Genomic DNA, 27,990 nt, shown 5'->3' on the forward strand with positions numbered 1-27,990 from the left:
TTCACTGAGGGTGAACAGTGAACACTGACTACTGACTACAACACTGTAACTTCACCTGTACGGCAGGACTGTATCGATGCCATTGACTGTGACCTCCTGGTTCCTCTTGAGTTTGACCGTGGACAGGTACATGGTGATGGTGATGGACTTAGCACAGGTGACCGCTCCACCGCTGCCGCAGACCTCTGTCTCCACGGAGATCGACAGCTTGTTGTCGATATAATCCTGTAGGAGAATGGTAGTCTCATTTTAGTGAAAGGTACAGAAATACATGTTCATGTATTTTACAAAACAGACACTATGTACAGTGCAATATGTACAGGTTCCGATTCTCCCAAGTATGGAGATATTTGGAACATATAATGCTTGCAAGGAGTGACACAGATAAGTTTCGAATTCCATCATAGCTTGAACGTCTTTCTTGTTCCTCTCTAGTCACTGAGAATGAACATGTTTGTGACTGGCTTTCTAAAATCTTAACCTTAAGTTACACTAAGTCTTCTTGTAACTAGTACAGTGATATAACTAGTACCCGTTCTTGGTGCTGAACATTATCTCTATTAGATACACACTGAGACATGTTATTGGTGCTGAACACTATCCACACACACACACACACACAGACCTGTCCTTGGTGCTAAACACTTTCAGACATACACACACACACACACACACACCATTTCAGTGATGAAGGTTGCCAAAATTTGTTTGTTAGCCTCAATGTACAAAATGTACATTCAAGAAATCCCTGTTCTTTTCAATGAGTATGATTACTAGCAGACTAGAGGAACCATTCTAACTCTCAATTTCCTATCCAAAGAGTCAGAACTAAACATACAAAAAGACATTCAAGTAAAAGAAGATAGAGGAAAAAATTACCTCGACCAGTGTATATTCACAGACACCCTGGAAGGTGAAGTACTTGTTGTCAAAGGTGATGAAGTGAGGATCTCCCAGGATGTGGCAGGTGGAAGCACACCTGTCCTCTGTACACGTCCACAGACCCATGTTACACACACTGGGGGGATGTAAGGTGTCATGTGTTACATGTAAGGATTGTTCAGGTGTAGCAGGTACACAGACCCATGTTACACACACTGGAGGGATGTAAGGTTTAAAATTACCGGTAATGTGTTACATGTAAGGACTGTTCTGGTGTAGCAGGTACACAGACCCATGTTACACACACTGGAGGAATGTAAGGTTTAAAATTACCGGTAATGTGTTACATGTAAGGACTGTTCTGGTGTAGCAGGTGAACAGACCCATGTTACATACACTGGGGGGATGTAAGGTGTCAATGTGTTACATGTAAGAATTGTTCAAGTGTAAGTGGTACACAGACCCATGTTAAAGCACTAGGTGCGAGAGATCATACTCTTTTTGATAAGAATGGTGGATTTTTTAACATGCTTGAGGTATGGCTTGATTGCCTGAGGAGGGTGTATATAGTTTGTCTGATGCAGGTAATTCAGCACACAGTAATAAAAATTTGCCAAGCCCTGACCTACCAAGTGTTACATCTTTGCTTGATTGTTTCGCCAGATTCGTAGCGCGTCCGGCGATGATAGCACGGGCACGCCTCCGCCTGTACGCACTCTCCATCATCCAAGTACGTCCCCTGAAGGTTAAACAACAACCAAGGTCAAGATTCATTTTCAACTGTAAAAATGCACCAAACATTCTCTTCTTCAAATTTCTTTATTTTCTAAGGAAGCAGCATCTGCAATATGTAACTTGGGTGATGGTTTGGTTCATCTGTAAAAAAAATACTTGCAACACAAGGCTGACTTTAGGTTTAGTACCAAGTCAATGTCTAAAAATATGAAATAGTTACTTCAGTTCAAGTTACTTCATTTGACCTCACAAATATTTCACATTATCATTCAGCTGTGTACACAGAAGGGTAATGTACAACTCTTTAGATGGCCAGATTGGCACTCAAACTGTATTAGTCTGTCCCTGTTTCTGAGAGTTTTGGAGAAGACCGTACCGTGGGACATTCACATCCTGGGATGCAGTCCCCGGAGCAGTAGGGCTCCTGCTGGAAGTTCAGGGTTGCACAGGTCGAAGGACACAACGAGCCGCATTCAACATAAACCTTTCCATTGGGACATTCCTTTTCTGAAAGTAGAAAAAAATTCATTCTGTTAGTATTAGAGAATAGATACCTAGTCAGAAATAACATACAAATAGATAGAGGGTAGAATGGATTATTAGTAATTTACTCATACTATTGTATGACATAACTTACTTGGTATTACACTATGTTTTATGTCATACCATGATTACACAGTACACATTCCTGGTGACCTCCAACCAGGGCATGCTGGGTAATAACCCTGTCAATCAACTGAAACCCAATCTCCACCCACTCATTTCCAATCCTTGCTAATGTTGATAAGACTGATACCTATAAACTCCAGCACTGCCAAAAACAATACTTGCCATGTCAAGTCAACTGGAACCCCAAATCTCCATCCATCCTCCACTTTATATTATTGCTAGTTAAGACAGGATACATATAAACTCCCTCTAAAACAATACTTCCTTCCCAGAAGTATCAGAAGAAACAAACCACACAGTCCAGGTCCTCTCCAGTTGAAGACGATGCCCTGCTGTGCACACTGGCGTGAGTAGGTGGTGAGGGCGGTGCACAGAGCCACCTCACGATCCTCCTCATTCTCCCAGGTACAGTAGGAGTACATACAGTCCTCGTAAAACTGCTGCGGGTCAAGCTATATAAAACACGCAGGAAAAACCATTAGTCAATCATCAATCAATTTACTAATTTCTGTCCCCTTAAAATGGCTCAGATTTTACTGAACAGACACAAACACTTGACAAGAAACCATCAGTTGATGAACATTGCTAATCTCAGAACAAGATGATTTCGGACTGGTAACAAGTTAGCTCAAATAAAGTACGATATTGCCCACATAATCCCAAGCAATATGTTGTAATAATCACAAAACTACCATCACTCACATTCTCACTGAATCACTCATTCAATCACTATCCAGTTTAACGTCTGTTATTTGTCATCTTCCTAGGGTTAGACATGCATGTACACCAATGCTCAGGCTTACACACTTATCATAAAATGGATAAAGCTTCTTTGCACTCTTGGAGATACCATTCATATAATAATTGAGGAGAGGCAGCCTACTCACCACACCATTGCAGCTGTCGAATGGTTGCTGCATGAGTTTCCCGCAGGCCAGCTGGGCAGCCTGTTCCCTGTCACTGTGCTGTACACACGTGTGGGGGAGGGCTGCGCTGTCTGGACAGTGCTGCAACACAGAATAAATAAACAAGTAAATAAAAACAACAAAAAAAGCAAAGAAATAAATGCTGCTGGGTACGATTTATCTACTAGTACTATGTAATGCAGGGAATGAAGGGATACATATAAAATAGGATTTTGAGCAAGGATAGTTCTCGTCCTTACCTCTCCGATTTCTGGAATCTTCCAGCTGTTTCCAAAGATAGCAGGATATACTGCGATCTCGTTGTTGATCATCTTGAAGTCATCTGCAAGAAAAGGGTACGATACAACCTGTATTCTCAACTACACATACCAGAATTACTAACTTTGAAAGCAGGTAGGAAGAAATTTGAGATATGTGTTCATACAGTAGAACTGTTGTAGAGGTGAAGAGGCTTTACAAAGGGTTTAATAGTAAATACAGCCATTCAACTTACCATCAGGGTTGTAGTTGTAGACCCCACACAGACCCCTGGTCTTGCCCATGTACTCAGCCATGACTGTCATGTACACAGTCGACTCAGTGTCCCATTTCACACGGACACCGAGACTGGCCTCCAGAAACACAAAGTCTCCCAGCACCTTTAGACTCACACCTGGGGAAAAATGGAGACGGTATTTTAATCTAATCTCAGCTCACTGAGATCTATTCTCCTGTTAGTTGTGACGAGAGACATTAAGAAACAAGGGTACAATGGATGACAACAACTATTGCATATACTTGTTATTTGTTATAAATGAAAGTTTACCACATTTTACCACAGATTTTTTTAAAGTACACATTGAGGAACAACAGCAACAACAAGATTAAAATGAACTATTATAATAGTAATTACTCCAGATAACTTGATGAACAGACAGTTCTGTATCTAAAAAAACATACAAAAAAACATTGACACAGATACCAACCATTTCTGGAGAAAGGTTCAACCAGGTTGATCTGTTCTCCATTAAACACGATGCTATGTCCGGCCGCATGGACAGTTGTGGACCCCAGCTTCATCTCTAGAACCTGACAACATAAGAAATGCCTCATATGAAAAAAGTTACATATTGTAGGTACCTTACTAGAAAATTTATCTGTGTTTGCCGTAATACCTTTGAAAGGAGAAGGAAACTGGGCGTACCTTGTGGCAACTTGCTGCTGAGTCACAGTCTACGTCACGTACAGTTACAGAGAACGTGTTGTCAACATCCATGGCCAGCATGTACGCACACTCGCCTGTAAAGCTGAGCGAAAGGGACAGAAATTACAGCTTAAAGGCTGATTATATACAGCTTTAAGGTTCACAGCCACTTGTTTAAACAGAGCAGATGTTTCAATGACCGTCTCTGGCGTCTGTCATCTTCATTAGGGTTCACAATTGTCACACTCATTGCCAATGTGCTAAGAACAGCACATTTGCCACAAAGAACAGTTAATAAACTAGAAAGGTGCAAATGCACAATGTTTACCTTTGCATATGGCCTGCTCTGTTAATTCATACTCAAACACTTCATATACTATTATTATATAATCAGACAGGAGTCTAAATCCCTCCTGCTATAAAATTGCAACATGATGTAACCCAACACTAGTTATCATGGTGACAGACATCTGGTTCAGGTCATTTGGAGAAGAAGAAGAAGAGGAAACAGGGCAAAAACAATATGTTTTCCTTTGGTACACATTAAGAAGACATAATAATAATAAATAAGTGCATCACTCAGTAATACCTGTAGTGGCGCCCATCGAAGGTGCGGAAGTGGAATCGCCCCCAGGTGAGGCAGGTGGCGTAGCTGTGGACGGAGTGGGAGTCAGCAGCTGCAAACCCCGTGGACAAGGCGTTGTTGATGTCATCTGAGGTTGTTGGCAAAGGTGGTTACTGTTAGTATCAAATTATGAAATTTCTTGTCCAAGATAGAACTAGTCCGCAACAGTTGACTGTCACCAAAATATTTTGTATTCTTCATTCAGTAGATACAGCATAAAACAGGATATAGCCCTGTTCTGAATAAAATGCATTTCAGTTTTACATTGGTAAGTACCGGTATTTAATTTGTTGGATCATGTTGGCGTAAATGTATGTAAAAAGAGAAAAACCCTAGACCAGACACTTATAAATGCATAAATTTCCCAAGGCCTTAGAGTGCATAACACAAATGATACAGAACTCTGCGGCAGCGTAAACAGAGACCCAACAACGTAGCTGTTATTACAATCAATATGATCGATGTGATCGATGTGATCAATATGAAGGTGTTGTCTGATGTACCAGCTGGATTCCGTCATCTGTTGCACATCAATAACATCTTTGTTGTTTTCCTTCCTGTCTTTTTATAATTTCAATGTTCACACATTACAGGAAAGAGAGAATGAAAAATTGATTTATTCCGAAGTTGAAAAGGAACTGCTGGTTTGGACTTTGAACCCTGCTTGGATTACACAACTTTATTTTCTCTTATCTCAGATTTTAAAGAAGAAAATTAATGTCAAAACTGGAAGTTCTGCTGCTTCTATACCATAGTCATAGAAACCATAGCAAACTTGGGGGATCTGTAAAGCCGTATCAGTTAGATCCTTTTAATTTGCCTTATGAATATGATATATATCTGCCAGTGAGTCTTTGGTTATCTGCTAGGAGAGTTGTAGCCTGGTTACCAAACCTATTATAGCTCCCGAGTCCTACATCCTCTCCGCAAATATTTGCGGAGAGGATGTAGGACTCGGGAGCTATAATAGGTTTGGTAACCAGGCTAGGAGAGTTGATGTTAGTAATATCTGGACTTCAGGCTCTGATTTTATGTTGATCCTTGAATTCAGAATCCCTTTTTTCTTTAAACCTGAGAACTTCTAACAGATAAACTGAGGCCTTACCGATATTGCTGATAGCCTGTGGACAGAGTGAACAGCGGCTGTCATCTCCCCACGACATGGCGTCAGCCTGGGTACAGCACACCTCGTACGATGTGGAGTAACCTGAGAAGGCCGCGTTGCTGCAGTAGACGTCGGTGTAACAGGTACCAATGCCACTGGTGTCACCTGGTCAGAAATGTCATGTTATTGAATGTTTAACCCTCAAACATTTAAACCTGGAGGGTCATTTTCAAATTCAAGGACACCAGTTGTGTCTACAAAGTGTCCAGTCTGGCAGTCCCCATATACTAGAAATTTATTTATTCATTTATGACAATTTACCACATTTGTGGAAGGATTCACATAACAGGTTACTATCACCTCTTCAAGATGTCAAACCTGAGACCAGACTGTAAGTGTAAGGTTTGAACCACTCACACCGGGAGTAGTTAAATGCTACAAAATGTTTCTTGAAAGTGATGACTTAATTTTCATAAAAAAAGGTTACAAATGAACTTTATTTCTAACATTAGGCCACACTGACTTGATTATACAATCATGAATGACATCTGCCTGCTCATGAACTTTAGCCTGTTTACAAAATAAACCATTTGTGACCAGACTGTTTCTTGAGTTGCTTACCTCCCCACTCACACTTGAGTCCGTAGTATCCAGGTGGGCAGGTGCAGGTGTCAGGGCCACTGCACACACCTCCATGCTGACAGGTGTAGGTGCAGATGGCTGGGGGGGGGGGAGAACATGTTTTTTATTGCTGTTTCATCGGAAAACAATAATTACAGAACAGAGAGATGAGATATTTAGATTCTAGTAACACACATCTCTTAACACCCTGTCAATCAACTTAAACTCAATCTCTGCTCACTCACTTTTGACCTTTGCTGCTCAGGGCAAGATACACACAAACTGCCCATAAACCAGTGCATGTGCAGCCCAAAACAATACTCCCATCCCATGAGATATAAAGCTGTGAACTCACGCTGATCACAGGCGAGCCCCTCCCAACCCTCGCAGCATCCCTGCTGGGTCTCCTCCACCATGATGGTCTGGGTAACCGCAGGTCTGGAACAATAACACAACTACTATCAGTTAACACAAACGACAGACAAGACGGTCACACCCCCTGACCTACGACATGGGTCTTTGCAGAACAACACACAGGCAGATGTCTTTCTTTCCACGAACTGTAGCTGAGTGGAACTCCCTGCCTGCGGAAGTCGTGTCTGCCCAATCCTTAGAGTTAGACTCCTTTAAGAACAAGCTGGATAGCTTGCAGTAGCTGACATTTTCTGACACATTACATCAACATGCTACCGTGACCTCTGACCTCACCAACCAACCAAGTGCAGCAAAGCCATCAGTATGTTGATGTTGGCCGCCAATCCACTAAGAAGAAGAACTTAACTAACCAGACCACTAAACCATTACCATAACCCATTAACTTAAAAAAAGCACATAGCTTATAAACTCATAAGCACATAGCATATTGAAGTTCATTTTATCAGTTTGGATGTCTTATCTTTCGTGAGGATATGAATGGAGGGATCTGAGTTGCCTGACGCCTAGCCAGGCGAGGTATTAAAGCAGGCAAGGTAGCCAGGCCTGGCAGGTACCCAGGCTTTTCCGTATACCCCATACTAAAGGTGCCCTGTAGCATAATTTATCAGGGCATTAAAAGTAAATCTGGAAGTATTCTGAACCATGTAATTCGTATGATATTGACACATACCGCCCAAACTTAGCACATCTGCATCATTATTTCATACTTCAGACGTTTGAAACAGTTAGGTAACAGCAGCCCAATCCTGCCAGGAGGCGCAATTGCAACCCAGTGTTTTTCTGGATCCTCCCAACTTGCAAACTACAAGAATTTTTCAGTATATTTACTCACTTGAAGTAGACACAGGTTGTGGAGTCTGGGTCGGACGATTCGGCGTCCAGTTGCCACCCCTGAAAGACGGTTAAAAACACGACAGTCGGAGAAAGAAGACGACAGAGTAGCTCTAGACCACACGCGACTTCGTAAACTAGATGGGCCAGTCCACTCCGGCTAAGGGGGTGAGGGTCATCCCCCTTGGGATGGGATAGTAGGGGTAGGGCTTGGGACTGTCCAGTAGACCTCACTTGGGGAGGGGATGAGGATTAGTTTCACACACTCAATCCCGGATTTAATAGATTACAGAGAGGAAAATTAGCACCTCTATAATATATTATTGGAGAAGTATTTAACACTGCGCTGAACCAAGGTATCCTTTACATCGAGAACCGTGCCTATCTAGTTCTATACTTGAATGGGCTAGGATCGTCAGGTACGGTTATGGATAGTCTCCGCTTATCCAAGAAAGTTACACGTGGACTATCCAGAACCGCGTCTGAGCATGGTTCTAGCTGGTTCAAGCACGGAGTCTGTGACGTCAGTACGTCAATACGTCACCTCCAGCATTAACGTGACGACGTCGCTGCAGGGCGCGGTGGTGTTCTCCCGCGGAGTGATCTCCTCCTCCTGCGGAACCGTCACCGTCAGGTCACAGAAATGGGGTCTACGGGACAGAAAACACAATCAAACTTCGTGTTTGTTTGTTTGTTTGTTTGTTTGTTTGTTTGTGCCTTTTATTCATACTCGATATATATATAGATATATAGATATAGATTTAGGCCGCTTTTCGTGGGGGTCGAGTACCAAAATGTATGTTTCAAACAACATAAAACATCAGATTCAAACATTTGAAAATATTCATTTTAACTTCCTCAAAGCACATAGCGGTTGTTTCTGGAACTGCAAGATCGTTATTGTTAAACTCTTTGAAAGGGGGCAAATGAAAAGGGCTGCAGTAGATGTTGTTCATAACTGTCTCGAAGCTCTCTTTATCGTCTTGGGATGTATTTCAGCTTCCTATAATATATAACATCATTTAAGAAACGAAGCTAAATTTTGATGGCGACGAGAATCGAAAGGTATGGTACTTACTCAGCTTTTACATTGTGGGTCAGCAGGGTTTGTCCTAAGGCAACGGCCACAAGAAATGCCGCTGCAGTCGGGATGGATGGTGCCTTCATGGCCCAACCTGGAGCACGAACACACGAGAAGAATGAACCAAGTTAAGAAAACTGCTCAACACGAACAGAACTGTTTTACTTTTCCTACGAAAAAAACAATACGAACATCTGTCTCGGAAAATCAATGTCTTTTAACCCTCGCTGTTGTCATGATTTCTAAGTGACATCTGGAGATTGCGTTGATAATTTTCACTGCGACACTGGGCGTCAGAAATATTGACTAGTCGTCGAGGGACTAGCTTGTATAGATCTCAAATTGGTCGTTTAGTGTTCGACCATCCCTTTGTACCAGTATACATGACAGCTGTACTCATTCAGCTTATCGATGGTTGGAACTTGTGGACAGCTATCAGTGGATCGCGATGAGCCAAGAGATCTAACGATATCGAAAAATTCTCTTCTGAAGCATTTCATGTCAAATAGTAAAAAAAAACTGGGCCCAATTCGGGTCCGTAACCGCTGTCCACAAGTTAAGAGAAACTTTGTGGAACGTTTTCTTAAGTCACTTATAGTCTCAAGCTATGTCTGGGCTTCCCAACACTGTCGTAATCAAGCACTAGAGAGTTGGTCGGTAAATTACAATTGTCTAAACAAAGAAGAAGAGATAGAAAGCGTTAGTTCAGTGCCCAGAAGTGATCCATGTGGCTTTGCACTGAGCAAACACGTAAAAATATTTGTCAATCTTACCTCGTCTGTTGGTATACGTTCTCACTTCTCTCGTTCACACCGTTGATCTGAATCGTTTTCTGAAAGCTTGTTTAGAATTAAAACTATACAGTCTTGTAGTCTTCTCGAAGGGCTAGGTGTGTCTTCAAGTCTCCTTGAAGGCCGGTGCCCCTCTTCGCCCGTCCCTGTCTCGCTGGGCCTTTTATACCGTCCCTCCCAAGATGACGTCTGTCTCCTTTGTCTCCCAAGTTGTTGACGAGAGGAAAACTTTTGTTCCCCGCACCAGTTGTGCGCACAGAGAGAGAATGATGAACATTTGACGCCTCACTGATTCGACGAACATTTCTAAAGCCCGGTAACACATGGCGACACTCAAAGGACCATCGTATCGATGTTTTCCCTTCCTTTTGCTGATTTTCCGTTATTCATACTTTGTGTAAGATTGATTATTTTATGTAAAGGTCTTTTGCAACATCCTGTTCCTTTTTACGTGCAATGTGAACAATCTGAATATTATCTAACATTTGCTGGCAGGATATTTCTAAGAAGTTTCCAGAATCGACAGGGAAAACTGGTTTCATTAAAGAAATGAATGCCATATCTGTAAAAATGTGGAAAATGATAACTTACAACATATCCATGACATAACCCCGGGGTTATTAATAAAATAGCCACTGCATTCGAAAAAGAAATCAAAACCCTTAGTTATGTAGTACTATGTAGAAATTTGGTCACAATACAACGGGACTTTATTAACATTGTACATGTACCATAAAACGGTTAATGAGATAAATCACATCAAACATTCTTACGCTTATTGATAAGTAAAGCGGTTTCGTCTGGTGGGATACATACATAATACTGGTTACAATTTATGCAAAATTATAATCCACTGGCAAAAGTACATACATGTGCGTATATTATAACTAAAACTAGTGACTGTCATATTTGAAAAAATCGCAATACAATAACTGATAAGGCCATTTACAAATACAGTGCAACGAGCGAGTGATCAAAAGTGATCAAAAGTACTTTGTGCCTTACAACTTTGCAACCTATACATTAGTATACCTGTGAGTTAAACTTCATAAAGTGTATTTCCAGACCATCCTAGTACAATTATATTGATACTACAAGTAAGTGGGTACTAATATTTCTAAAAGCTAGTACGTCGGGACTTGGATCCACGCACGCAAATAGATTTTTAAATCATGCTCACATCACAAAACACATGTATAGACTGTCCCATTGCCATTAACATTATCATACAGTACAATAAAACAATATACAATACTTAAACATCTAAAGTATGATTATTTACCACTAAGTATTTACTTGACCATGTTTCAAATAACATGTTTCAAATGTACAGCAACAATTTTTTTTTTCAAAATTACTATGGTGATTTTGTTCAGCATTTACAAAATGCATCATTTACTATTGTTCAGTAGATGATTATTTTGTTTGAATTGCACATCGTTTCTCGTACATTTGATTAAAGGAAACCAACTTTTTTATTGCTGACAACAGTCGAGTGTACAGCTTTGCTTTACCCTTTCTATCAACGAAGCCTTTTCAAACAACGTCTACTTCCCTTAAAGAGTGAGTGAGTGAGTGAGTGAGTGAGTGAGCGAGCGAGCGAGCGAGCGAGTGAGTGAGTGAGTGAGTGAGCGAGCGAGCGAGCGAGCGAGTGAGTGAGTGAGTGTTCAGACGATGTAGTTCAGCATGCTGTTCCAGATATGTTTATACCCCTGGCGGATATTTCTGTTCATAAGACCATACAGAATCGGATTCAGAGCGCCGTTCAGAGCCATCAGTACCTGACCTACAATGAAAGCTTCGCGCGGGACTCGGCTGGAAAACATTGCCATTGTTATCAACGGCATGTAGCAGACTGTGTACACTGAGAACAGTGTCATCATCATTCTGGTGAGCTGCTTTTCGGCGGCGTTGTTTGGAGAACTGTTGCCCAACTGACCAACACGATTCTGTTCCTTATCTGTATCTACCCTATCGGACACTGTTTTGTGTGAGTGAACAGGCCCATAGCGGGCATTCTCCTGTTCTTCTTCATCAACTGATGGTGGATTTTTGCCCTGAACAAAACGATTCTGTTCCTTATCTGTACCTACAGACACTGTTGGGACGCTTTTGGTTGACTGAACAGGCCCATAGCGGGCATTCTCGCGTTCTTCATCATCATATGATGGTGGATTTTTGCCCTGGCCAACACCCTCGTGATCTTTCTGATCTGTCATTGGGCGGACATTTATGATTTGGACACTTCCCCTTTTATCCTCCTCATAATTTTGATCCCCCATCGAAACGCTAGTAGTACTGTCTTCCGGGGTTTGGGACGATTTTGTCATTTTGGCGGATGCAGTCCCTACGAAAGGGCCTCTTTCGTCTTCAGTACGAGTAAGGCGTGCAGCCAAAGGGTTCGCGTGTGCTCCTACTCGTTTCTTACTCTTCCTTACATGGTAACGAATGAGCGCGTACAGGGTGATGGTGGCTATGAACGGGCCATAGAAAGAGAGAATGGATGGCACAATCTTGCCCCATAGATTTGGAGATGCTCCCAAACCGCATCGTTTCAGCTTTGGGTGAACCTTCACTTCTTCAACAACGTGAATGGGCAAAAATGAAACGGTGGGAATCAACCATGTGAGCAAGAGAATGATGAACAGGACACGTTTGGATTTTAGGTACACACTGTTAGTACAGACCATGAAGTATCGCTGAAGGGCGATACACGCCATGTGACAGCTTGATGCCCCCCATAGGACTATAGTGACGTAAGACTGAAGCCAGCACAGCGCCCCTGGCGGTTCCCAGTCGGGATGCAGGAAAGCATGGATCAGAAGAGGGGCGCCGAAGCTGGAAGAGAGGATGTCTGTACAGCTGAGGCTGACCAGAGGGGCGTTGACCAGCTTCCTCAGGACTGGGCGTGTCCAGATGGCGAGGACGGTGAGGAGACAGCCAATCAGAGTCACTGCGATGATGACTGTAGGGGTACATTATAATCAACATTATCGAAAGGGCCATGCTACATTTCTGCGTATCGTCATTGTGTATGAGTGTTAAAAAGTCGTGCTTTGCTCTCTGAACTTTCTGTCACTCACATGAGCCAAAAATGTACATTTTTTGTCGGAAAAAGCAAACAAAAACTATTTCACGCAATTTTGAAGTGGTGTACGTCAAAAGGGTGAATGATGTACTGTGGACATGTATTCAAGGTATCACCATACCAAATATTAGGTCATTCGGATTTAATACCAGGGCTCAGATCCCAACATGTACATTTATGCCTGAAAAATGAAAAGAAACTAAAAACAGTTTTAAAAGCCTGTATCAAATAAAGTTTAACTTCTACCTTCATGCCAAATTTAATGTCATTTAGCAAAAAAAAAAAGAAGAAATTGAATCCATTTAACGAGTGGTAGGAGGAGGAGGAAGTGAAAAAGAAACACGAGCGGAAATAATATATTTCATCCATACCATGGTATGGACTGAAATATAATCAATCATGGTAAAAAAATCTATATACATAGCAGAGAAGTGAAATGGTAATCTCAGATACATACTTCCCAGGATAGTAACGACGACGTAGATCCAGCCGGGTGTCTCCATGAAGACGACTGCGTCCCTCTTCACGCTGATACACAAGGGGATAAAGGAATAGTGTTGAATGTGACATCACTCACCTTTGCATTAACATAAAACTACTCTTAGGCGCCTTTGATATATAGTAGATACCGTGTTCTTTAAGGGAATAAAAGAATAGTATTGAAATGTGTGACATCAGTCCCCTTTGCTTTAAAGATAGAGCGACTCTTAGACGCCTTTGGTGCAAAGTAGAAGCGGATGAAAGCTTAACATGGCGAGGACGTTCTTGAGCTTTCACCCCATGGCGGGGACACGCCGCGTTCTTTGTGAATATCTACTCCTTGATATAGCCTGTGTTAGACAACCTCTGTCGGCCGGAGGTTAATGACTCCCACCCCAACCTTCGGGGAGCGCGGTTTAGTCAGGCTACTCTTTGATATACCAAGCTTCGGTAGCGGTTGGAAGGAGTAGAAATTGGCCAATTAAAGCTAAATAGACAGATATGGAATGCCAGGGGAGTTGGTCCGCTAAGGAGTACATTTGTCGCCTCCCTCACCTCGCCTATCTTTGATAGCACATCACCTGACCGTGCAACTGACTTATAATTTATATCATGACACGAAGTTACATTTTATGACTAAGCATGAAAACAGTCAATTTACCACTTATGGATATAAAGCAAGTGTTTTACCAACCTCTTCAAACCTTGGCTGCTGTCATTTCAAAGTAGATGGTGCATGCCCAGTACCCTTTTGAGGAGCTGTGAACAAAAGCTTTCCTCATTCACAGGAGGCAGCTATAACTGGCAAAACATCCGAGACGAGATGTCGTTGTCCATATATGTTATGAGGACGGTGTCCCCAGGTACACGATATTTCAGTTAATATTCACGTTGCCATGACTATATATGCCTAGGTGTCCAATCAGAGAGTTTTTAAGCCACCCACATAGACCACTTGAAATAATAGGCAGTACCTTCCACGTAATCCCAATTAAGACCCATTGAGAACCAGACACGACAAATTGCTGTTCCGACTTTCATGAGGAGATTCTACCATTGTTGCAGACGCTTGCGCTGTCTTGTTGACGTCAGCCGGAAGAGTTACCGGAATTTTAGATGCCTTCATTAAGAAGCTTTTAAGAAGCGGGACAGGTGCATACACCACTTGAAATAATTGACAATACTTACATTAAGAAGGCATCTGGCAAGACACATAAGGCAATTAACAGAAGAAAGGAGGCAACCATATCTTTGATAGAGAACACAAAAGGGAAATCATAGAAGTGTCTAATTAAGCTACATGAATACACGATAATGGAAAAGCATTTTTCACTACAGGAAGCAGCCTCTGTCTGCAAATGTTTGCAAAATAATAATTCATGAGAAAAGGGAGGAATTGATGGTCAAGTATATGAGCATATGATATCAGGTATGACGGAGAGGCACTATAAGACGCACATAGAGGAGTAACCATGTTATATAAAAGTGTATGACTGATATTTTATAAGGAAAGATGCTTTATCTCGCCCCTTGTCCGATTAGAAGACCCCAAAAATGTCAACTCCTCATTGTGTTGCTATCATTTTAACGTCTGATTCCACATTGTTTCCGGGTATGTATTGTTCGTTGGTCCTCCGTCGCCTGAAAAACAAAGTATGTTGTTCTGACATTGGTTTCATTTGAAACCCAGTTCTCAGAAGTGTAATATAAGAATACGCAATGGTGAGAAATGCCATTTGAAAAGTTCGTCCTAATTACAAGGCGTGCTAGCTTTTATTACCTAACAGCGTGTTCCCATCCAGCATTGATGCCAAAGAAGGTTTAAAAGTCTTAACAGTCTAAAACAACCTTTGCCGTACAAAGATTACCCCACAAATTCATTCAGATTACGCGCGTGCGGCGCCGTATGACTGGGTCATTGCGATTGCTTTTAATCATAAAACCCACAAGGTCAAAACCTCTTTTATAAGACTGACTGTTGCATTGAAATAAAGTAAATCATCACTACAAAGAGTAATGTTAAAGCGTACCTTCCGAAGTGTTCAGCTTCCTCCGAGGTCTGTGGCAGGGGCAGTCCGAGCGTCTCCGGTAAGACGAGCGCCAGAGCGCCGGCGAGACAGGCGGGAGCGCCGAGGATGATCAGCGGTAACGGTCCCCACACGTCCTTCAGCAGGGCGATGAAAGGAGAAGCGATTCCGCCGCAGCGAGACCACAGGACCGACACGCCAACACCGACGTTCCTGGACATTTTTATTATTCAGAAAAACAGTGATAAAGTTAGGGACGACGTATATTCTCGAAGCCACTTTTACAAAGAATAATAAAGTTATTTTAAAAGGTATTTAAGAGACCTAGGTGAAAATGTTTGGATAGCCAGAAAAAATCTGATATAAAAACCAAATGATCAAAATTTCTTTGAAATAGATACAATATGTAGGAATATGTGAAATGTTTGAATAGGACAATGTACTTACCTAACAACAGTAGGGTAAAGTTCTCCAGTCCAGATGTAGATGATGTTAAAGGCTCCAGCGGCGCCAAACTTCCCAATCATGACAAGGGTGATCGTCAGTGGCGTCAGATCTACAGATAGATAATTATACAGTATAAACAGCATGAAAACATTATTAGGCAATGCTTCTTACAACTGAATGAGTTACCATGTTTTCACATAAGTCTGTTCCATTTATAATGATAAAATTTGAAATCTTTTTAATGATATACGCTAGTCAACACATTTAGTTGCATCAGAGTTTGGGACAAATCTATACGGAGGAAAACTTCCAAAGTCATGCAAAAGTGTTCAAAGTCCTATGAAAATTGATACCGAAAGGCCTCTGAATTCTATACACATTGTCATTTGAAGGTTCTCCTCGCAAGAACGTTATAATCTGACTAAAAGCAGTAATAGCTAAATCGGTACAAACTTTTAGATACAAAGTTATATATTTACGTTTAGGAATAAATGCGGCAGCGACACACGCCACCCCTCCCACCACCATGTACAGCATGTGCGGAACCCGGCGGCCGAATCGCTCAATGACGACACAGGACGACAGATATCCCGGGACCTCCACCACACCGGACAGGAAGAAGTTGACGTAGTCGTCTCCGGCCAGGTCCGAGGTACCGAGGGACAGTCCGTAGTATAGGATAGTCACCACAAACCTGCAGAGAGAGAGAGAGAGAGAGAGAAAGAGAGAGAGGGAGAGAGAGGGGGAGGAGGAGGAGAGAAAGGGCCCAATTCTACACTGCGTTAAGACAATAAATTACATACGAAAATTGCTCAAAACTCGCCCGTTTTATTTTGTATCAGGCATCGAAAGGTTTTAAGCAGTCATCTTTCCTGCACGGTAGCCACTTATTACACGTACATGTATTATTTTGCATACCTACCAGTTAAAGAATATGAGGACGGATTTCCTCAGCATGTTCGGAGTACGCACAAGGTCCAGGGCACTAGGCTGGCCTCCACTGCTCCTCTAATTAAAGAACAACATTTTGGAAAAAAACGTTCATGTACTACTGTTACTCCGTTTAGAACTGATAAAGTATAATCAGTGGAAGTTGACAACTATCATAGTTAATAGATGTCGACATACACACACGTCTACAAAACAGTAAAAGTAGCACCAGACAGTTACTAAATATACTGTATTTGCCGGATGATCTTTCTTACATGAAACCAATGACGCCGGGGGACACGGTAAATGTGACAATATTTTTCAATTTGTGACACAGACATGCACGTGTATCTGTTGCTGTTGATATTGCTGTTATAGCGAGTAGATTTTGTATCAGTGATTACCCGTACGCGTGTCTTAACGTCTAGGTCTAGATCAGAGGGAAGGGTCTTCCCGTTTCTCTTGGCCATCAGATGAATGACTTCCATCGCCTCCTCTACCCTCCCTCTGGCGATCAGCCACCGTGGAGACTCAGGGATCAACCTAGTGTTACCGATACACAGCAAAGGGTTAGAAATTGCACTACAATTCCAACAAACCCATCGAATGGACGTTAGTAGAAAGGTAACATTTGCGAAGCAAATGCACAATGTTTACCTTCACATGGCCCATCTTAACAAACTACTACTACAAACACACTCATATATATGGTGACCATGCAGCCCCTCTTGAATTCAATTCTGCATAGCACTTGCAATATTAATTATTATGTAACCTAACACCAGTTACCACGGTGACGGACGTCTGGTCCTGGTCATTGGCCTTTTGTTCGTAGGAGAAGAAGAAGAAGAGGAAGAAGAAACAGAGCAAAAACAATATGTTTTCCTTCTGTGAAGGTAAACATAACAATACATGTACCACCGTGGAAGGAAACCCTCTTTCACGATTACGAAGGCAATGATGAGGCTCACCACCAGGACAGGATGGACACCGCACTGGGGAGTGTGATGGCCAGCTGTAGGAAGGTCCACTCCCGAATGGCGTAGGCGAGACCGGCTAGCACCATGATGGCAGCTGCAAAGGCGAGTTCTATCACACTCCCGGCCAAGGCACGCTTGGACGGCCCGACAATCTCCTGTCCTGAGGAATAGACCAACATTTTGTCAGTGTTTCATCTTTTAACTTTAAATGTCATCTAGATGCAGCTTCAACCCAAAGACGAATACGTCCTATAGGCACACTCAGAATTTCTTCCTTACATTTCTTTTTGCATCCTCCATGCAAGAGTTACATGGATAACAATTATTTTTCCTTTCACCTACAACACACTCTCGACGTAGCCTCATATAGCAATAAATTTAAAGCACAGATGTTATGAAAACGTAATGAAAATTACCAATAACAAAGGCGATCATGAAGACCGGGTAGGCACAGGCTCCCACTAGGAACCGCAGACAGACAAAGGCCGCGTAGCTGTGGGTGAAGGCATTCGCCACGCCGAATATAACTTGTAGACTCAGCACTATAAAGAACGTCAACTTTCTTCCATACCTGGAAAAAGCAATTGGAAATCTGGACAATTAACAGTCAGAGCTCTATTCAAATAACTAACTCTTCGGACACACAAACACATCGTAAACAAAACCTCCATACATGGAGGTAAATATTGAGATGATAACAATTCACTGTTGCTATAATGCTGAAAACTATTAGTTACATGCAGGTCACTTGCTAACTGTGTACCTTGTAACTTACTAGCTTACCTGTCTGAGAGATCGCCAAAAAGAACTGCTCCACAGAGCACCCCTACCATAAGAATGGACTGTGCCAAATTGTTCAGCCATTTTCTGTTGCACACTAGGTCAAACTGCAAAACAAGTATTTAAATTTGACCTTGAACATTCTTCACTAAAATTTCAGGTCCACTCGAGATTATTTAAGTATCATTTCAAAGAGTAGATAATAAGCTTTCTAATCATACAATTAAAGTGATATCGTAAAATTGAACGAACAAAATCAAGTTCTCTATAAACTATTTTCTGTTAGGTTTAGCAGGGAATTCATAACCTCCATTGTGACGCTGGTATGGAACTGTGACCGGTCGTACTCCCATCCTGCATCGCACCCTGTGATAGAGAGATTGGTCGCCATGTTGAATGTTTCAGCTGTGGTGTTGGTCGGGGCCAAATTACTGTACTCGTCACTGAGGTTGTATCTGGAGAGAGGAAACGTGAAAATATTTCTTGAAATGATAAAAATAGTATCTTTGCCACGTTGATCAAGCATGTTTTAAACATAGAGAACACAAACAAAGCTTTGTGTCTACAGCACTACAAGGGCCAAGGTTTTGCATATATGAACTCAACAATAATTGTTCCTTTCTCCGGCATGATTTATAGATTGTCGTCACATTGTGTCGTAATAAAACCATAAAATCTCTGGACTTTGATATGTACAGCCTCTGAACGAATTTCATAAATCAAAAACAAATCTTTCTTTACGTTTTTTTTTAAACTCTAATTTTGTCTTTTAAGTCACAATTTCTTGCATCATATTTTATTTGTAAAACCATTGGCCTCTCAATGGTCGCTCAGTGATTGCCATCTAGCGGAAAGGGCCGGGATTACAAAGAAAACAATTTTGGAAGGGATAAACATTACTTCCGAGCACGACAAGCATGCGTTTGATATCGATAGCAGATCAAGTTACATGTATAACGGTTGGCGTAATATACTAGTATGTTTATTTTAATCTCTTATCGTATTTACGTACGTCTTTTTGGGCAGAGTCTACAATCTTGCTGGCAGTGCACACTCTCAAATACTTCTCCCCCATCACATTAAACAGAAATGGGCAAACCTTGTGCAACTGCTGTGCTGCCAAACACCGTCTGTTAGCTCCCAAGGAATGGTTGCATTCATCCTCTCAGCCCAGCTACCGTTTCGTTGCAGCAGGTCCATCAAATCCAGTTCTGGCGTTGCACAGTAATGTACCGGAGTGGCCCCAATAAACACCATAGAGAACATGTGCATACAGCACGGTATGGCTGGGAGATACACAAGGAAACACCACCATATCTGATATGGCCCCAGCTCTCCAATGTGCTTCTTCAGAACTTGGTCAAAGTCCGCCATGTTGGAATGCTGACCATGAACTTCATATGGCTACGTGACAGCATGAGGGACCGTCGCAGAGTATTGATGTCTCTCTTAAGGGGATTAGTTTTACTCGGCCTCATGGACAGGGAATACTAGTTAGTAGTACAATAGATTTTCCATTACAATAAGATAAACCCATTAGAAAACAATCATTAAAGGCATCATGATACATATTTCAAACATCGGGTCTTTAGCAGTTTAACTCATATTTTGGTCGTTGATAAAAAGATCAGTGTAGACTGTTTACCTCGTTGATTTATGTATATCTACTTGCAGTCTTAGACCTTACGAAAGTCGCTGCACTTTTGTTGTGTCAATATAGTTCCATTTATCTTGTGTGTACAGTGTCTGTCAGAAGTAACTATGTATATAAAACACTTTTCTGCATACAGCACTCTCAGTAGAAGATACACTGAGAAGCCTACGAAGGTCTGGCTGCCAGCCAAGACACCACCAGGCCCTGACCTAATTTTGTATCTCCTAATTCTGGCCATAAATAATGTTAACAGACTTTACTGTCACTTAAAGTCCCAGTTAACGGGGCGTGACTTATCGTTTGTGGAGACACTATAATTATCTCTCCTTTGATTTCACACCTTGTTACCTCTCAGCAGTGCCCTTTGGCATTTCAAAATGTAAGACAAATAGTGCTATTTAGTGGGAATAAGGGCCTACTGTATACTAAGACTAATTATTATACTGTTTTGGGCCATTAGTAGGCAGCATTCACTTCAAAACATAACTCATTGGTACGTATTTTCCGTCATTGGTTGTTTTTGTACTATATTCCCACGGAAGAGTACACCAGTGTGCCATGCTTCAGGCGGGTCTTCATTGTAACTGCTTAACCCATGCAGGCGCATCGAAGGTCATCCCTTCTTTGTCCCTTGACTAGAGTCTGATAACATGAGGGGAGTCACGTAATGTCCTTTCTGTGAACCATGTATATCTGAAAATTTGATATTTTAGTCTATAAAGATACGTGTCTTCACGTTTGTGCCAAATTTCAACTCATCCTGTATAGAAGAATTTAAACTTTGATGAAAACGTGGCATTTCTTTTTGACTTCCCCTGGTATGTTTAACATCCGTTTAAATCTGAGGACTTGCCTTACAACTTATCAAACAAAGCCTGTCTAAATCTTCGCCTTTTCATGTTCAATCAGAGAGTTGTCATTGCTCACAAAGGAAGGAGCAACGTGTGCGAAATACGTCACCGGTATTACGTGTTGTATTGTCCGTTTCTTTATATGACTACTGAGATGTTATTAACTGTCGCCAGTGGCTATTTTTTTCTGGACGCTGCTCCATTTTGTTGTAACTCAGTGCTTGTATGGAAGCCATTTTGCCGTGTAACGAATATGTTGTAGCTCCTTTACAGTCTTCTCTGTATCTACAAGTTAGTGTTTGGACTCTCAAGCTACACGTATAGCAAGAGACACCCAGACAAGGTAATGCGTGTTAAAAGAGTTCAACTCTAATATGTACAGTGGGCAAGGAGTGCTATCAGTAGTGAGTATCAGAGATCAGAGACGTGTATCAGAGACGCCACCCAAGGGCCTTTGAAGTGAACACGTGGAGGCTAGCTGTAGATTAGGTTCTAATACTATCGCCATACAGGTGGTGGATTATACATGTAGTATTGAATGGACGTTACACTACAGTCAAGGACACCACACAAGAGACCAAGATGGCGGCCGCTGACACTGGCTTTAGGCAACAAGTACGAGAGGAGTTTCTTTCCTGTCGGATTTGCTTCGAGACGTTTCGCCAGCCGAAGATACTCCCCTGTGTGCACACTTTCTGTGAGAAATGTCTCCTGAGACACGCCGGGAGGCGACAGAGCTTCAGCTGCCCGACATGCAGACGTGAAGTCACACTGCCACAAAATGGCGTCGCAGGTAACAGACGTGCATTCTGTCCAAAGCATTTCAGTCTAGCAACCTAGGCAGTAGTCACGGCTTTCGGCTATGATTTAGCGAAGTACGCAAGTAGAGGATTGTTTGAAATCAAATCATTAGTTTGGAAAAAATTCCTTTTCTTCATTTAAATAGAGTTAGGGCATCTGTTGTTGACGATCAATTTGGACATTTTTAAGTCTACCTGCATTTTCACGTTTAGGTTTTGAATTCAATGATCACATTTGCCGATGAGACAAATGTTGTTTTATCAGCTTTTCTGAAATGAAATGTTGAGTTGAATCAAATATGCGTACATAAATGTAGTATGCTTCTGTTATTCGTTGGAACAGGTCTCGAAGACAACCACTTCATAGCAAGTCTCACAGAAACCTTCAAGGCGACAGTGGTGCAGCGTGGAACCGACCCGGCTGCCCCGGCGGATCGGTGTTTGGTGCACCCTGACCAGCTGCTGAACCTGTTCTGTGGCCGGTGTGAGGTCATGGTGTGTGGGGAATGTGTCAATGAAGAACATGACGGCCATGTTGTCACAGGTAAGGCGTTTTCCTCCACTGAACACCCAGAGACATCATTACTTAGAGTTGTGTAGTTCAAATTATTATTGTATCGTTGTCACATTTGTCAAAGTTTTTACACCACAATAGGTAACCCGGTTTGAATATAGGTATTATTTTCTTAAATGATGTGATATTTTTAATGATACAGCTTTTAGTTGCTCTATGTTTTTGCTTAAAAAACACGAGGGATTGATATTTATATCCCCTGAAATAAATGAAATACAACAGAATAAACCGGTGCAGCAGACGCGCCACGTTTGTTATGACAAAAATATTTGACCACTTTAAGGTCTTATTTTTCACTTCAATCTAAAAGTTTTTTCCACATTTGCAGGGCTGCGAGGAGCAACAACCCTGAGACGTAAGAACATCTTTGCTCTGCTTCAGAATGGACGAGAGCAGACAGAAACGCTGTGCGACCTTCTCCGCCGAGTGAACTACGCAGAAGGGGAACTCCTCAACAGCCACAGGAAGGCCAAGAGTGACATACACGACAGTGACCGGGAAAACACTGGTGAGAGCGACACCAACTTTTCGTCTGCAGAAGGTGAACTGGACGTGAAGCTGAGCAGGAGAATGGCGGAGCTGCAGACGACAAGAGGAAGTCTACTTCAGCACCTGGGCGAACTAGCCGCCGCTTGCGAGCGCGCTGGAAATGTTGCAACTGAAGATGACTATGACATGCTCTGTGGAGAAGAGGACAGGCTCTCTGAAGTTGTCTCCGAAACGAGAAGGTTCGAGGTACCAGAACTTTGTCTGTTCTATTTTATCCCGACCCATGCAGAAGAGAACGGGGGTGAAAACATCGGGGAAGTCATCATGCCGCTCGCTGGTCCGGCGTACGCACCTCCGTCACCGGGTGTCAGTAGGAGCCCGTGGCACACGCCCCCCTCACCACGCTTGAACAGAAGCCCTCGCCTTTCCCGAAGACAAAATCGTTCCCATCAAAACACCGAAGTCGGCGGTCCAGGGTTCGAGCCCGGTCGCTTTGCCGGACCCGCCAGCGCGATCATTTCTGACAGTCTCGGCTACGTAGTGGACAGGGGAAACAAGAGGATCCAAGTCTTTAACATGGAGGGGGACTTTGTATCGGAGTTTTCCACAAGAACAGTCGGAGATCGGAGAAGCAGCATTCCAAACGGAATAGCTGCAGATTCAGAGAACCACCTTTGGGTGACGAACTCCTCCGGTGATGTTACGGTGCATGATACAAGAGGATGCCACATCAAGACAGTCAAGACGAACGGAGAGCCGTGGGGCATCGCGTACGACGTCAAAAACGACCGTGTGATGATCACAGACGTCAGACAACACTGTGTCATCATCCTCCGCACAGACGGATCGCCGCTGGCCACGCTAGGCACTATGGGTAGGGATGACTACCAGTTCGACACGCCGTCTTACGTAGCCGTCAATCTTCTCGGTGACGTCATCGTGTCTGATTGTCGGAACCACTGCGTCAAGGTCTTTGACGAAAGTGGGCGTTTTATGTTTAGGTGAGCATGGATAGACTGTTTTGTCACGAAATTTGCATTGTTATTGCCAGTAGGTAGAAGACTTTGCCCAAGTTATGTTCTTCTTCAATTGGTTCCAATTGATTGCTTGATTATCAGTAAGAGGTATACAATCTACACAAGGCGTTCACAGTTATTTAATATATTGCATGAAATTGATTCCACTTGTTATGCTTTCAATGATTTTACATTTCTTGTAAAATCACAGTACAACTTGCATCAGTAAAACGTCATCGATTCATTTCTCCAGATTTGGCGGCAAGGGTTCCGAGGATGGCCGCCTGAGCTACCCCCGTGGAGTCTGCGCAGACGAGTCAGGCAACATCATCGTGGCCGACTACGGAAACGACCGAGTGGAGCTGTTCGACAGTAACGGCAAGTTCCTCAAGCACGTCGCGAGTATTGAGTGGCCGGCGGCCGTGGCTCTAGGAGTTCAGGGTCAACTCCTGGTGACCAACGACTGTAAGCATAAAATGACCATCTTCAGTCATTACCAGCGGGTTTCCACAAGCGACAGTCTCAGTCTCTGTTGTAGCATTCGGTCACTGTATGATGGCAGACTCCCGAATGTCTGATATACTGTCAGAACAGCCTCGTTATCTTAATATATATTAACAGGTAAACGACAAAGCCGACAAGAAATTAAAGAATGGCGCATTGTGAACGTATCTCAGTATCATCAGAGGAATATATATTCATCTATAACTCCAACCACGTCAACATCAACTTTCTATTAACATCATCAACATCAACTATACCCATCCAATCCCATGGGTATAGTTTGATTCCTGGTTCTATGTGTAACATTTCTTGGTTTTCCACCCTACTTTTGTGAAAACATGTTATAAATGTTATGTTACTGATACAGTAGTAAAAAAATCTGAAAGTATGCACTCTTCAGATATCCAATAATCTACATCTATGTAGCTTGACCTATATATAGTAAAAAATAATGTTGTGACTAAATGTTACATGTGGTACTAGTAATCAGCATGCGTATAAGCGATTCCACTCGAATATATATCGAATGATAATCCAGGCTAACATTTTTTTAATGTGATATTGTTTAATAAGGTTATTGATTGATGTTAAATGTGCAGTTACCTTAATGACGTTTGTTGTATTATTAGTATTGTTATTAGATGGCGAATGTAAATAGTTGTTATAATTTTTGTATGTTACAATGTATGAAAGAGGACTCCTGGAAGAGTAGTGGTGTATTGTCACTTATTGGAGATTCCTGAAATAAATAAACAAACGAATTACCATTCCGTTTATTTACTAGGTTACCTGTGTATGAGGAGTTAAGGTATGTGTATGTTGAAAACATCAATGTATTCATAATGGTCAATTGTCAAGAAAAAAGCCATTTCATGCGATGAAAGGCGTAATATATACATGTATTTGGTGGTTGTTAGTGTTCAGAGAGGCGTAGTTTCACCGTTAGTCGTCCCGTAAGGATCAACCTTGCCCTCGGCCATATCTCCAGCCGCAAATACCTGATTGTCTTTTCCATTCTTCTCGATGTCTGATAGATAGACTTTCTTCTTCTTTTTCCTGTAAAACAAAGTGTTAAAGTTGTTATCAAAATTTGTCTTGAAATAAAATTTGAATACATCTATATTTTCTTGTCATCTGTCGTCTGTTATGCCACGGACACACTTTGAAGTGTTAAGTGAAAAAAGAATGTTATACTTGTTATGTTATGTTGCACAACACGATACAATGCCCCCCTCCCACTATTCTAATCTAATCCTTACTTTCCAAAGTTCTCCCCCTCTTCAAGTGTCTCAGGTAGTTCAGCCCCCAGTGTTTCAGGCAGGATGACCACGCTCACGCCCCCGATAATAGACAGTCCACCGAAGATGAGGAAAGGCAGGGGCAGCCAGAGTTTGTTGGTGAGAACAACGAACGGCGAGATGACGCCTCCGAGTCGAGCAAACATGGACCCGGCCCCCACTCCAACATTCCTGAAGGAAATAGGATATTTACATGATACATGATTGTCTTCCAGTACTTAGAGTTAGAATTTAGCATTTCTGTGTATCACACCCTGTTGACCACATATGGTCACATATGCATTAAGCTCATCTGGGAAGGGAAATGCAATCAAGATTATTCAGATGTTTTGAAGAATTTAGTTTATATTCAAGTGTACCTGAAGTGGTTACTGAGATCAATCCACCCAAATTATCTCAGATTAGTAAGTCTAGCTAGGGAAATTTGAGTCATTCCTAAAACTGATCATTTACGTGTTACATATATACACAAAGCACTGGCAGATTTAACAACTGCTTTCATTCTATTGAAATTGAAAGCATAAAACCGCTAGATGTCGCTACTCACCTGATAGCTGTCGGGTTGAGTTCTGCAGACAGCAGGAAGACGATGTTAAACCCCGCGCTGATCGCTGCCTTCCCTATCATCGCCAGGGTGACAGACAGGGGAGCCAGGTCTGTATGGAAATCAGTCATTCCTGTTATCTCTAGTACACGAAGTACTGATTATATGGTTGAAAGATTGTTATCAACTGAAGGTTGTCACCGAGTAGAAAAAGGAAAAAGTTCTACAAGAGTATGTTAAATCAAAGTTATTCTACAAAACAAGTTTCTTGTTAATAGCAAGGTTAGATTAGTTGCAGAGTAATCGGACTAGTTGCCCATGAACTGTACTTACGGTCAGCGACGTAAGGGGGCGCCAGATACGGTGCCACAATGCAGGCTACCCCAGACAGAATCATGAAACCCGTGTGGCATTTAATTCTGAAAAGGAATAAATTTTTCTAGGTCATTTTTTATGAAGATCATACAGGATTTAGAATATGCATAAGCATCAGAATAGTTTTTTTATTACGAAGGGAAGCAAAAAGTACTCTTACAGGTTTTAGCATTGGCCAATCTCCATAAAACACTGTAAGGCATGATGGGAAGAGATATATCAACGCATGCGCACCTCCCTATGATATCCAGTAGCCACCATGACAGGTAGTAGGCGGGGATCTCCACAGCTCCACTGATGAAGAAGTTCAGGTAGATGTTACCGGCAAGGGAGCCGGTGTTCAGGGACAGGCCGTAGTACACCATGGAAACTACCATCCTGCAAACAGTGCATCATTGAGTTCATATGTGCTGGACCAGGAGTCATGCTTTCTAAGCAAACCCTTATAAAGTTGCATTCTTAACACATTGTATGCAATATATTTACTATGTAATTATCTAAGAAGCAGTTTCTAAAGATTTCACAAGACTTCCGTGTATTCAGCTTAAATTGCACGAATATTAATTACCATAAACAGTTCTTGTACATATGTTTAAAAGGAGCCAGCTGCAGCAACACTTACCAGTTGTAGCAGCAGATGATGTTCATGAGTCGCAGATGAGGGGTGCGGATTAGGTCAATGGCAGTGTATTGCTTGACGTCCTGTTGGGGAAAAAGTTACATTTCCTTAGCCTGGATGTCAGCTTTTCAGTGCTGCTATTTTTTTCCGTGGGATTAGGAGGGTAGGAACCTCTGATTTCCTTTCCTTGTAATCTTTAAAATAATTGTTTTACATGCGTTTTCTTCTAAAGGATATCAGGGAAATATGAATTCATTCTTCGTGTACAAATGGCATTTGTTTTAATTTAAGATCAACATATATTGAAGATTATATATATGAGTATATATGTGTACCTTCTTGTGTGCTTTCTCCTCCAGGACTTCATCAGGTATGGTGACCTTGTTGACCTTTGCCGCCTTGAGTAGAATCTGTTTGGCCTCCTCATCACGCCCACGTGACAGCAGCCATCTTGGAGACTCAATCACAAAACTATTGAAATTTACAAATGAAGTAATGATAATTTGATCTCAAAGCAAGCAAAGTATAGAATATTAGATTTATCAAGTTTAATTTATCAACACCTCCTAAACCCGACAATTTGTCCTAAAACCTCACTGGCAATATGATGCAACAGTCTGTCAAAGCTTTCGTTAAAAAATTAGTAAGGT

The 27,990-nt window shown here is 42.0% G+C and overlaps 5 protein-coding genes across 5 annotated transcripts in view; 1 reads left to right on the forward strand and 4 right to left on the reverse strand.

Moving 5' to 3' along the window:
* Window positions 1-51: 51 nt before the first annotated feature.
* Window positions 52-10,005, reverse strand: LOC109474089 (SCO-spondin-like). Its single transcript, XM_019774302.1, has 18 exons — window positions 9,867-10,005; window positions 9,091-9,187; window positions 8,557-8,662; window positions 8,014-8,072; window positions 7,102-7,184; window positions 6,747-6,845; window positions 6,126-6,290; window positions 4,985-5,108; window positions 4,396-4,498; window positions 4,178-4,280; window positions 3,706-3,864; window positions 3,452-3,534; window positions 3,174-3,293; window positions 2,579-2,738; window positions 1,994-2,124; window positions 1,512-1,621; window positions 880-1,018; window positions 52-225 (listed from the first exon to the last, which is right to left on the reverse strand). Exons 2-18 carry the CDS (start codon window positions 9,177-9,179, stop codon window positions 52-54), a joined length of 2,007 nt encoding a protein of 668 aa, XP_019629861.1. The 5' UTR covers window positions 9,180-9,187; window positions 9,867-10,005.
* Window positions 10,006-11,551: 1,546 nt separating this feature from the next.
* On the reverse strand, window positions 11,552-13,502 carry LOC109474090 (G-protein coupled receptor 84-like). The gene is made up of 3 exons (XM_019774303.1): window positions 13,430-13,502; window positions 12,290-12,849; window positions 11,552-11,818 (listed from the first exon to the last, which is right to left on the reverse strand). The coding sequence occupies exons 1-3, from the start codon at window positions 13,473-13,475 to the stop codon at window positions 11,552-11,554; spliced, it is 873 nt and encodes a 290-aa protein (XP_019629862.1). The 5' UTR covers window positions 13,476-13,502.
* Window positions 13,503-15,017: 1,515 nt separating this feature from the next.
* LOC109474091 (organic cation transporter protein-like) lies at window positions 15,018-20,063 on the reverse strand. Its single transcript, XM_019774304.1, has 11 exons — window positions 19,716-20,063; window positions 18,924-19,071; window positions 18,620-18,723; window positions 18,253-18,407; window positions 17,828-17,996; window positions 17,261-17,399; window positions 16,849-16,934; window positions 16,406-16,620; window positions 15,927-16,035; window positions 15,483-15,692; window positions 15,018-15,093 (listed from the first exon to the last, which is right to left on the reverse strand). The coding sequence occupies exons 1-11, from the start codon at window positions 19,988-19,990 to the stop codon at window positions 15,018-15,020; spliced, it is 1,686 nt and encodes a 561-aa protein (XP_019629863.1). The 5' UTR covers window positions 19,991-20,063.
* Window positions 20,064-21,703: 1,640 nt separating this feature from the next.
* Window positions 21,704-24,578, forward strand: LOC109474092 (tripartite motif-containing protein 2-like). The gene is made up of 4 exons (XM_019774305.1): window positions 21,704-21,914; window positions 22,265-22,465; window positions 22,824-23,985; window positions 24,254-24,578. The coding sequence occupies exons 1-4, from the start codon at window positions 21,704-21,706 to the stop codon at window positions 24,576-24,578; spliced, it is 1,899 nt and encodes a 632-aa protein (XP_019629864.1).
* A 128-nt stretch (window positions 24,579-24,706) lies between these two features.
* Window positions 24,707-27,990, reverse strand: part of LOC109474094 (organic cation transporter protein-like) — a 33,123-nt gene continuing 29,839 nt past the window's right edge. Inside the window, exons 17-19 of the mRNA XM_019774306.1 lie at window positions 26,350-26,458; window positions 25,764-25,973; window positions 24,707-25,560 (exon numbers count right to left, since the gene is read on the reverse strand). Of these exons, the coding sequence (XP_019629865.1) occupies window positions 25,425-25,560; window positions 25,764-25,973; window positions 26,350-26,458 (455 nt within the window). The 3' untranslated portion in view covers window positions 24,707-25,424. The remainder of the gene's footprint in view (window positions 25,561-25,763; window positions 25,974-26,349; window positions 26,459-27,990) is intronic.

Source organism: Branchiostoma belcheri, unplaced genomic scaffold (genome assembly GCF_001625305.1).
Source record: "Branchiostoma belcheri isolate BF01 breed outbred unplaced genomic scaffold, Haploidv18h27 scaffold30, whole genome shotgun sequence".
Taxonomy (NCBI): domain Eukaryota; kingdom Metazoa; phylum Chordata; class Leptocardii; order Amphioxiformes; family Branchiostomatidae; genus Branchiostoma; species Branchiostoma belcheri.